The following is a 12,118-nucleotide window of genomic DNA, read 5'->3' as shown; positions in this document are numbered from 1 at the left end:
GTACCCTCCCCACGCGCAGCTAAAAAAACACATACGCAAAAAGCTGACATAATACACACATTCTTCCATCATATATATATATGTATATATATATATACACACACAAACACACACGCACAAACGGACACTAAATTATCATGTGCATGCGCACATACACACTTCCTTGAAACCTCACCATGACTTTTTACATGGCATGTTTGCATGGATGTAGCCATGTAAGTTATGTGTTAGTATTTCAATGACTATGTCCAGAACGATATTACCAAGCAAAATGTGCTTCGAGGGCGGGCGACAATCCGTGCCGCCAGCCCTCGTCACGGATTGTCGCCAGACGACAATCCGTGACGGGGGCGACAATCCGTGTCGCAACAGACGAGTGTTAATGAGCTACACCAATAAATACAGTACATCCTTGCTCGACGAGTTGAATGTTTACCGGTAATAATAAGCGGTACAGCATTTGTAATGCGTCATCGATCTAGTGGCCTATGCCGAGGCGCAAGGGGACATATAAATAGAAAAACATACGTTGTGTAGTTGTATATATGTATATGTATATATATATATATATATATATATATATATATATATATGAAGGGGTCGGTGCAATATAGTGCTAACCCACACTTTTGTCAAAATTGCGTTACATGCATTTTCATAATCCTTATCCTTTACTCTATCCTCCGTGAAAATATCATATTTGAATTCAACCGATAAGATGGTAAAAAATGCATGCATTCATGTTTTATTAATGCACAATGTATGGACTTTCCAAACATTCAACAGCGATTATCTCAAAATGACCATTGTGTGGGTTAGCACTATATTGCACCGACCCCTTCATATATGAAAGTTGGAGAATAAGGAAGAGACAGATACCCGGTAAGCCATTAAACAGATATTCAACCAAAACAAGGTGCTATACATATGACTTCAGCTGCATTTTTAAATGTTTCAATGGTTTCTGCTGATCGGACCCTCAGTGGAAGAGCATTCTAGAGAGATGGGGTTGCAGAAATAAATATTAATATAAATAGATAATAAATAAATATTATGGAACCGAAGAATATACTGTTTTTCCATGTATATGAAACAGAATTTTATACTCTATCCTTTTTGGATACTGGTAGGCACTGGTGAAGATTTTTAACAACCAAGGTAATGCTGGAGAAGCGAGATGTTCCACTGAGGACCCGAGCAGAGCAGAGTTTTGAACACGCTGTTTTTGTGTACGCATTGTGTAGTGGGAAATGAAAAGTGCTATCTATTCATTTACAGTCGTTGATGATTTTTATTGCTCCTTGTTCCTCCAAGTCAACCAGAAGCCGAAATTCTTTTGGAATTCTGTGAATTGTACTGAAACCCTTGAGAGACTCATCGTAGTAATGCGAGGGCACTGCTCGGTTGCCAGGAGCTGTGTTGAAGGGATAGAACCCAAACAGGTTGAGACTCCGGCAGAACTGGGTGGATGCGACGAAAGCAGCTAGACCCGAAGACGGTATACGGACGGACGCCAATCTGTATATTAAGAGAAACAGCCAAGAAAAATGATGAACCAGGGTGCAATTTGAATACCAGTCTTTACATAGGAAAAAAAAAATCGCAAAGCTTGCACAAGTGTGTTATTTATTTTTTTTTTCTGCAAGGAGGCAGGACGCTGTGAGTTACGTTTCCCGCAATACATTTCATCACTACAAGCTGGAATAAAATTCCCCCGAGGAGATTTAGCTCGTAGGGAACAGACAAATGTCATGAATGTGATGCGGCGATGGACTTTCGCCAGTGAATTGATATCGTTCTGAGACGCTTGGACAATATGATTACTTATCTTGGAGATAAGAGGGACGTTATATAGTTCATAAACGTACTTTGATGCTGCTTTCATTGGAACCACCGGACTGTACGCTAACCGGAAATTTAGATGGTTATTCGCTTTGAGGGCGGACATCATGGACTTGAACGCTTGAAACCTCCTGTCATACCGCTTGAGGAACCAGAAAATGCGCTTTTTCTGGAAAACATTCATGTTCTTCATGAGTTGAGGACACGTGGTTCTTGGCGGCAGTCTTCCAATCATCCAGGTAGTTGGCACCTTGGTGCAAATGATGAGAGCGCGGATTAGGGACAAGTTCATGGTCATAACATCTGTACGATTCCCGATGTCCTCCCTGTACCTCTCCTCGAGTGCGGGGGCATTGTTCCTGATCACAAAGTCTGCCGCGTCAATGAAGTCACCACAGCGACTGTCCAAAAGGATCCCCGAGTTGCCGACGAGGGCGCAACTGCCCTGCATCGGAATGCAGTCTGTTTGGTTGCTTTCTGAAATGAGTTCCGGCGTGCTTTCCATTTTGATGCTGCTCAGTGGTACGTCATCACGGAAGATCTGCATGGCAAGACATCGACTGATTCTGGCGGAAACAATTTTCCTGGAGAGTGAAAACATTTCACATATTAAATTTGGGTGTTTCAAGAAATATCAGGGACTGTACAGTAATGGTTGAGGTGAGGATTCAGCTTGTAACATTTTGCGAGATATTTAGAACGGGTCTAGGGCAATTACCTCCTGGGCAATTTCCCCGGACCCTTCCCCTGGCGCTAATCCTAATCCTAATCCTGAACCTAACCCAAACTCCTAACCCTTAACCTAACCCTAACCCTAATTCATTACTCTTACCTTACCACTAACCAGTATTTAGCCCGGGGTACTAGCTCTCTGGGGGTAGTTGCCAGGATACGTTAGAAACCACTCTATGAAATGTTAAAGAGGATACACTTCTAAGGGGATGCAAAGTTTATTTGATGAAAATCAGTTTTGAAATGACTGAGATATCTAAAAACTAGACAAATAAAGAGATCCTAATAAAAATCGTGGCCTGTCAATTTTATTAGGATCGCTTTTTGGATATCTCAGCCATTTCAAAATCAATTTTCATCAATGAATGTTGAATCCTTCTTAAAATTACATGCTCTCTCATAGTTCATAAGAGAATTCACATTATCTCACCAAAAAAAAAAAAAAAAAATGTTTAAACCGCATGGTAGGTCTCGACCAAAACTATACGATCCCTTTAAGCGCTTGCTAACAGGGATTTTGAAAAAACGGACATTGATATATATAGTGAAATTCATCACCAATCTGGCAGAGAGAGCAATTTTCACAAATTCTTTCACTTCTTGGGATGTTTGAGTACCGTCCCGTCACCACAGGTAACTTGTTATTAAAACCTCCAAAAGCGACAGAAAAAAAATTGTATCAGTAAGACTTAATTGAATCAAATAATTTTTAAAATAAAGTTCATATTTACATATATCAAAAACTGTACACTGTGTGTTAGAATATACTTCATCATGCCAGTCTTGTTTCTTAACATCCGATAATATATCTTAGTCACCGCTGACTTAAATTTTGACACTGTTATGTCTCGTGCTTGATTTTCTCAAAATATCAGTGAAACCCAAACTATCAACAAGTCGGGTTTTTTTTTTTGCTTTTGAAGCCACGGCATGCTACGAGTGCCATTACAAAACAATGAATAGTTACAATAAAATAAGCAGGGTATCCTCTTTGTCATGGACGAGTCTGCACCCGAATAACAGCGTACAATTTGCAATATAAATATGTTCTAATTTGTAAATCCCTATGGTGGTATTCTGAAAATCTACATAAGTTACTTCCTAAGTTTCTTCCTAAGTCAGAAAGTTAGGAAGTGCCTGAGAAGGACAGCATTGGTATTCTAAAATGTCTCTGCTCTGCTCTGGAAAGGCGCCGCGCAGCTGGAAACTGATGACTCAGACAAAAGGCTTCTACATATTCAATAGGCGATTGCATGCGTGTATGCCCAGGCTGCTTGCTTGGCTAATGTTGGCGGGGGTCTGCGCTCTCCGAGTGCTTTTCTAGTTTCCGAAAAAAATACGAATGTTATTATCAAATGGGAAAAGTTTGCAGGTATTCTACCATAGCATTTACGGACTTTCTACCCTTGAATCTGACTAAAAATTTTGTCAATACTTTGTGGCATTTCTTTTTCCCATTTTGGCATGATACACACATTTTTATCTATTATTATTATCTTTTAAGTGATGATGTCCCTCGAGGTATCTCCAGACTTCGGAAAACCTCTACAACAGGCGGTTAATCTTCAGGACATTCCACAGTAAGAAAAAAATATGCCACCTCACTCACTACGTGGTTTTGGTCACTTGTTTCACATATGAGCTGTTACCTAAAGGAAAGCGATAGTTTTCGCGACCATTTCTAGGCCTGGTCAAAATACAGACGGCTTGAACTACAACTATCAAAGTTGACATTAAACTGAACTGGGTTGGTCCACAGTGCAAAGAGGAGGAAGCTTAAATAATTACTTCTACTCATACGACACATAAACTCACTGAAGCTCTGCGTATACACTTTCATTCGCATTAGTATTCAGAAACAAATGTAGTTCCGCAGCCGAAATGTGTGCCCCTTTTCCTTCAGTTGCCCTCATTTCAGGAGGCTCATGGATCTTCGTTTCGTTCGCCCAGTGTTTAGACCATCTCCGCACGATGTCGTCTCTGTTCGGCAGTCGGTGCACGTAAGGTTCAATGCTACCAGTCCTATAATGATAGAAATGTAGATTTGTGAGAGGTTGCACCCACCTCAAATCATAATTATAGAAATGTCGCTATAGCGACTGGTTTATGTCTCTGCCATAATGCATGGTTGTCTGAATAGGTCTATAGTACAATGCGTACAATGTGTAATGCCAGTTTCATATAAGTGGCAAAATGTTAAAATGACAGGTTTGTCACAAATATGTTTTGAATGTTCACATTCCTTGAACTAGGTTTAATTGGATGAGTAGCTATGTTGTTTAAGAGTGCAGGTATTTTGGGATTTGAGGTTTTTTAGTTCACTTTTGACCCTTGCATTGAGGAATTTTCAAGGTATGGAGAAAAAATGTAATTTCAGTATCAAATATTAAAACAGCATTTTAACCTGTCCTTTGACCCTTCACCTTTGACCCTATATAACCCTAAAATTCAAAAGAGAATCACTGTCGGGTAAAACATGTATAAATATGTACTTAGTTTCATGATGATACTTTGAGTCACTTTGGATATAAATGGAGAAACACTGCAATTTAGCACCTTCACTATTTCGACGAAGATGCCTTGTACCATTTGCAATATATGAAGCAAAAGTGAAATTTCAACATTTTCACGTGACCTTTGACCTTATGACCCAAAACTCTCTCTGGAGAATCGTTATTTTGTATTTCATGTAAACGCTAAGTTTCACGAAAATATCTTTAGGTATTGCGTAGATATGAAGGAAATAGTGACATTTTGAGCATTTGACCTTGACCTTTGACTTTGAGCATGTGCACCCACTATGTTTACAGGCACAACTTCACCTACTCATACATATACATGCCAAGTTTCATTAGGATACCTCCAACAGTTTTTAGTAACGCTGTCCCCAAAATTGATTACGGTCGGAAGAACGGACAACCCGAAAACATAATGCCTCCGCCGACACTTTGTGGCGGAGGCATAAAAATCTGATGTATATTGGGAAATGACACTATTTTACTGCATTGTATACAATATTCATGACACTCTACTTGTAATGCGTGATTTCAAATGGTTTCTGCCTTGTGTATTACAAATAAGATTGTTGGAAAAATTCATATGAATTCATGGATTTTTTTTTTTTTTGTATAAACAGGAACAACAATACTAGGCAAATGGTGCATTTAGCATATCACAAGCAGGGTCCGACGTGCTTGTAACACTTCACACTAAAGGATAAGGTCTGCATTCAATCTCGAGCAGGTTAATCGTACTTTATAAAGTTGTCAGGGTGCCAGAGGCTGAACCTTGTTTTGCCCTCACCCATATATACATATTATAATATATGGGAGTATACCCCCATCTGAACAGCAGTAACCACACATTTGACAAGGACGTGATCATCTTAGATCGGGAGGTACGGTGGTTCGAGAGGGGAGTCAAAGAGTCTATCTACGTAAAAAGGGAGGAGCCATCCCTAAACCGAGGAAGGGGCCTGCGACACAACCTAGCCGGAGACTACAACCCGGCAGTTCGGAAGATTCCTCGACGCTTTCCGAAATTCCCCGACCCTGTTACGAGTCAACAACCAATTGCCGCCAAAGATCAGTCGGCCTCATGACGCGTCCCGGAGAGGACGTGAAACGTCGCTACTCCAAATTACAAGTAAGTCCAGTTGACTAGAATGACCGATGTAGTTCATGTATTCTTTCTTCTTCTTCTTCTTCTTTTCGGCCATCTTAGCTATGTCTAAACTCTGATGGATGCAAGAATTGCTTCAACCATCATCATGCAGATTCTAATTCAGCAACCTCAGAATAGGTAAACATTGGTAACACATCAATTCATTTCCGATTTTTGCCTCTGTACAAAAAATACTTGAATATAAATTTCAACTTAAATACCAAACTTTTTTTTTTTTTTTTGCTGTTACAGATAACCCTATAACCCAGGGAATAACTTCCCTCCCCGAAATAAGATAGCAAATTCTAGTTCATAGGCAAATATTTTGATCAAAGTGGTATTGCATGAAATGTAATGTAATTGAATTGATTCTGAAAAATAGCCCTCTAAAGTTGTATAACCTTTATTTTTTATACTCACTGTGATTATAATGACTATCCATGTTATCAAGGAGACAAATTTTTGTTACCGTAATTCTCAATAATGATCTCTTTATCTGATTTTCATTGTTAAACAAGATGTAATTGAGACTGAAGAGTGAAAATATTCTTCATAATTTTGGACTGTACCGGTATCAACCATCACGTCATTGGTATTTCGCTTTAAGTCATGCGTAATGAGGCATGCCCGCTTGTGCCGCCGTGCAAGGATATTTCACTTAGATTTCGTTAAAGTTAAAATCGAGAAAACAAAACAAAACACAAAAAAAAACAAAAAAAAAAAAACACGCTTTTGCTCGTTATTACCCGCTTGAACAATAGGTTTCAACATATCTATTCATATGTCCTAATACCTACTACACAGCGTACTTCAGTTATAACGTGATTCTCGTTACCATGAAGTAAAAAGTTTGGGTCTAAAATGTGCAATCTATTTCTTTTTTATATACATACTTCAATGTTCAGCTATTCTATAATGAAATTCCTAAGAAAAAAAAAACAAGTATTAGTCCCGAGGACTTTGCTATAACAGGAGTTTCCTGTTGTAGGTCAGTCTGATTAATTAGAGTTCAGAAAACTTGAATGCGGCCTGGAGCGTATTTTTAATTCTTCTTCAATATTATCAATGTGGTCTTTCCCCCGTTTTTCAGCTCGAGATTTGTTGTTTCTGTATAAAGCTATGTTTCAGCAGAAACCATTTTAGCACGCAATATAAATTCCATTTCGATAACCTTGCATGGGCCCAATGTGAGACTCGTAGCAAATAAAATTCTCTGAGCGGCATGCAGACATTCTGTGTCATGTGTATAACTTATGTGGAGTGGAGATGAAAGTTGGTGTCATTCCATTCTTTTCGTACTTGTGCATTCGTCTCTGCTCACTTTGCCGTGGTCGTGCCTTCTCGAGTGCATCATCCCTCGAAGTTACCGCTTGGAAATGTCGGTTTTCGAGTTTTGATAGTGAATGGTTATTGTTGCTCGTCCTGGGTGTGGAATTGATGCGAATGAAAGTATGAAATACGCGTTACTTACATTGAGAGAGAAAAACAAAAACAAACGGAAAACGTCACTGCGCTCAAATTTGCACACCCCCCCCCCCCCAACAAACTCAATTTACATCTAGCACAGATAAAATGAGATTGGGATAGGCATCAAATTTAAATTAGAATTCACACGAAACATTTCATAGAAACACTCTCTGACGCTTCACACATGCCATCAAATGGAATGCGGCTGCAAGAAATGAAGATTCGAATGGAAGAATCCACTAATGTATTGAAATAGCGCCTCACCAATCTGTTCAGTCAAGGACTACTTTACTAATACCCTCATTTATTTAATGAGTCTAATGGGGAGGAATTAATGAGATCTTCATCAACCTAGATAACTTGACATCGATTATTTAAGTACAGGCAACAGACATTGATTTAAAAAATGAATGGTCGCCGCTGGTTTCATTTACAAGGAACTTTGTATGAAGGAGAGCACATCATTTCTGAAATGTCATTGTCACAGGTCTCATGCCGTATGATCTTGGCTTGCAGACTAATGATTATATCTCTGACAGTATGGTCACTGATGATTAAAGTACAGTTCGACCTCGATTATCCGGCCATGTCGGGACCGGCGATCATCCGGATAAGCGAATTGGCCGGATATGGGAGTCACAATGTTAATGTATATTGCTGCCGTCCAAGCTGCCGTCCCAGTGCACTGGCAGCTAGGCAGGTAGCGTACCCCGCAACTGTGGTGTACTCTATGCTAGCCTGCGCAAAATTATAGTCCCTTCTTCACATGAATAAAGTATATCTTTATGTGAAAATCATACATGTTTTACCTCATTAGATATTGAGAAACCTATCATGCACATCTTATGAAATTAGTGAGATAGATCCATCAAAGTCACTGTTTTTTCTCAATTTTTGGATGAAGAAAAAAGTCCTTCACTGCGTGAACGCGCCCGGATAATAGAGATTTCCGGATAAAACGGGCCGGATAATCGAGGTCGAACTGTAAAAACATAGCGGATAGAGAACCCCTTTTGCACCATTTCATAGTTGCTTGCAACATATAGAAAGAGTCTACCAAATTCTACAATTCTACAATTCTACAATTCTACAACTACGTTTTATAATACTTTCATCGCATACACACTAAGAAATAAAGGTTCAAATTTGCACCCTATCTGTCCCTAGCAGCACCCGGGGGGTGCACAACTGCACCTTTTATTATGCAAGTAGAAAAGTAAATCTCTTAATATTTATATTCTTACCCACAAAGACGCAAACATATCCATCAGAGTGTAATTTTGATCTTACGAGTAAAACCTTCGTACTCGTGGTCCAAATTTTCAATTCACAATGTATCAATGTTTATGGTGCATGTTTGCACCCTTGATTAGCACAAAACTGAGGGTGCAAATTCGCGCCCCTGCAGGTTCAAAATTCAGCGTATTGTACCTCCAAGGGTGCAAATTGCTTATTGGGGTGAAAGTTGTACCCTATAGGGTGGTTGTGTAGCGACCATTTTGTGGTTCAAATTTGAACCCGTATTTGTTAGTGTGTACAGGTTAATTAGTGTGGGGTTGCATCCTCCTGTTCCTGGTGTCCCTCTCGTTCCTCCTTTCGCGAGAATTCGTTTTTCCCCTGCCACTGATGGAATAACCATGGTCCTGTTAACACAAGTATGACAAAGAACAAAACAAAAAAGAAATGTCGCTATGGCGACTGGTATGCCTCCGCCATAATGCATGGTTCTCTTAATAAGTCTATAGTACAATGAGTGACAATGTGTGATGAGTTTCACATAATTAGCAAAATATCAAAATGACAGGTTTGTCACAATGTGTTGAATGTTCACTTTCTATGCACTATAGGTTTAATTGGATGGATGGCTATACTGCCTACTTAGAGCGCAGGTATTGGGGATTTGAGGATTTCTTCTTGCCTTTTTGTCCCTTTTTTCATAAGTCTATGCATTGAGTAACTTTCAAGGTATGGAGAAAGAGTAATTTCAGTATCAAATAGTAAAATGTTTGCATTTCAACTTAGCTTTTGACCCTGGACCTCTGTCCCTATGACCCTGAAATTCCAAAGAGAATCACTGTCAGGTAGAACATGCACAGATATGTTCTACGATTCATGATGATACCTTGAGTCACTTTCGAGATATGAAGGAAGAAATGAAATGAATTTGACCTTTGGGCAAGAAACTTCCCAGTGAATCTCTATTGGTTATACATGCGTATATCAAAATTCAAGAAAAATCCGGCAAGTATTCCATAAATGAGGGAAAAAGTAAAATTATGAGTTGACCTTCACCTTTGACCCATGATCCCTAGATAATTACTGCTAGTCAGTACATGCATATGTACTAAGTTCCATGAAGATACCTTTAACCATTTCCAAAATATGGGGAAAAGGTGAAATTTTACCATTTACTCGACCGCTGACCTTTGACCTTAGACCTCATGACTCGAAAAACCCTCTGGAGAATCTTTATTTGGTATTACATGTATACACCAAGTTTCAAGAAAAAAACCTTCAGGCATTGCATATATGTATATATATGAGGGAAATAATGAAATTTCTAGCATTTGACATTGAACTTTTGACCTTGAGCATGTGCTCCAAAAAGTTAATAGGCACAACTTTGTCCACTCATGTATACATACCAAGTCTCATTACGATATACCTTAAACGGTTTTTCAGTTTACGCTGTCCACAAAATTCATTACGGACGGACGGACGGAAGGGCGGACAACGCGACAACATGAATGCCTCCGGCGACACTTCGTGGCGGAGGCATAAAAATGACAACATAAAACAAACAAACTAGAAAGCAAAACAATACAAAATTCTATAGTGAATGCTTTAGTGTCACCAGCTCGCGTATGCCAGTTACACAAAAACTGTGGGGAAAAATCACACTGTCGCGTATAGCTTTCAGACTTTCTGCCTGGAACGCTTGCTTCCCACTTTGACGCCCTCTACAAAACGACGAGAGAAATAGCATGGTGGGCTGACTGGTCCTACAGACGTGTAAAAGTGGAACCCGACTAGTTTATCGATAGACTCTATCATCGATATTCGACACTTTGAGTTAGCAACCACCTAACTATAAGGTCCACACAGACCTTCGTTGTTTTTTTTTTCCATCAATTTTGTTCACACTTTCCTGCGTATGCAACCATGTTCAAATTGATGGGGTTTGCTAAGTTGCATCTCAATCTGCAAGCATGGTGATGATGTGTGTATACATGATTGTAATTACCACACATGTACATTTTACCACTGAACTTGGTTGTAATATAGTTGGCCCTATGATGTTTGGAAAATTACCTGAATTATTCATACACGCTCAAGGCACACTGTACTTATCCTTTATGACTTTGTAAAACGTTCACAATGAACTGATATTCAAAATGTCAAAATTCAAAGCACATCAAGCAATTGGATGCGTTTGTACAAAAACAAAATTACACCACTTTTCCAATGATTCTACGGATTTGAAATTTTATATTATAAGATAGATAGCCAGACACTTGCAGGTTTGTGCATTGGAAAAATTATCCAGTATCAAACATGACACCCATGACGAAATGTTCCGATTAAATCCCAAGTGTTCTGTCCACAACATACTTTTATATATAGAAAATTAATGTATGCGTTTCCGTATGTATTATGTTTCATCCAATATGTATTACAGCACATCAGTACTTTAGCATTAACTCTTTCCTCTATATAAAATGCCATACCAGACTGATATTTTGACATGAACGATATCATCTCCCTTTTAATCTATTTCAAAGGAGGCAGTGTTTTTTTTCTGTTGTTTTTTGTAAGGTCACCAAGACTCTCTTAGAGCAAGAAAGTTATCACTTTTACGTATTCTAAAGTAATCATATTTCAATAATGGGCTGTTTCATGGAATGTGAGTATATTTCACTACCTCAAGCTCCGCATGATTTTAAGGGATACATTACACTTTTGTTTAATTTCACTCTAATGCTTATAGGTAATTTAATCATGGAGTGGAGTTTGGTTTGATATAAACTTTTGATAGCTCACCTTCCGACAAAGCCAAATTCAGCTGGGGACTGATTGTCTTGTTTGACGAGATATCCAATGACGCTGAGTGCCGTCAGAATGCACAAGGCCAAAATCAATCTATCCTTTCTTTCCATCCGTTGACTCGTCATCTTGAGAAACCGATTAAAAGGATAAGAAAATGGGAAGAACAAACCCAACTAGAACTATTACTGAATTCGATTAAACAACTCCACCTTAACTTGAGAGTTAATTCATTCCACAATATCTTGATATGCTATTTTATCGAAAATATGCTGTTACCACGGCAACGCATTCTTCAACATTTAATATTGTATTGTTCTCATTCAAAAAATTATGGTTACTCATGCCATATGTCAAGTGAAATGCATAA

The 12,118-nt window shown here is 38.9% G+C and overlaps 1 protein-coding gene and 1 long non-coding RNA gene across 2 annotated transcripts; both read right to left on the bottom strand.

The window, feature by feature from the left end:
* Nucleotides 1–1,268: 1,268 nt before the first annotated feature.
* Nucleotides 1,269–2,347, bottom strand: LOC140240236 (alpha-2,8-sialyltransferase 8B-like). The gene is made up of 2 exons (XM_072320025.1): nucleotides 1,869–2,347; nucleotides 1,269–1,518 (listed from the first exon to the last, which is right to left on the bottom strand). Exons 1-2 carry the CDS (start codon nucleotides 2,345–2,347, stop codon nucleotides 1,269–1,271), a joined length of 729 nt encoding a protein of 242 aa, XP_072176126.1.
* Nucleotides 2,348–4,400: 2,053 nt separating this feature from the next.
* Nucleotides 4,401–9,337, bottom strand: LOC140239493 (uncharacterized). Its single transcript, XR_011901990.1, has 3 exons — nucleotides 9,243–9,337; nucleotides 7,537–7,659; nucleotides 4,401–4,596 (listed from the first exon to the last, which is right to left on the bottom strand). It is a non-coding gene; the product is annotated as an uncharacterized lncRNA (long non-coding RNA).
* Between the last annotated feature and the right edge of the window lie 2,781 nt (nucleotides 9,338–12,118).

The sequence above is a fragment of the Diadema setosum genome, chromosome 16, assembly GCF_964275005.1.
Source record: "Diadema setosum chromosome 16, eeDiaSeto1, whole genome shotgun sequence".
Lineage (NCBI taxonomy): Eukaryota > Metazoa > Echinodermata > Echinoidea > Diadematoida > Diadematidae > Diadema > Diadema setosum.
Note: the sequence above shows the minus strand (reverse complement) of the source record. Positions and strands in the feature narration are given on the sequence as shown.

Coding starts and splice junctions, on each gene's coding strand:
- LOC140240236 (XM_072320025.1), bottom strand. CDS start 2,347: ATGGAAAGCACGCCGGAACTCATTTCAGAAAGCAACCAAACAGACTGC. Junction 1,519..1,868: donor CCAATGAAAGCAGCATCAAA/GTACGTTTATGA, acceptor CTTAATATACAG/ATTGGCGTCCGTCCGTATAC.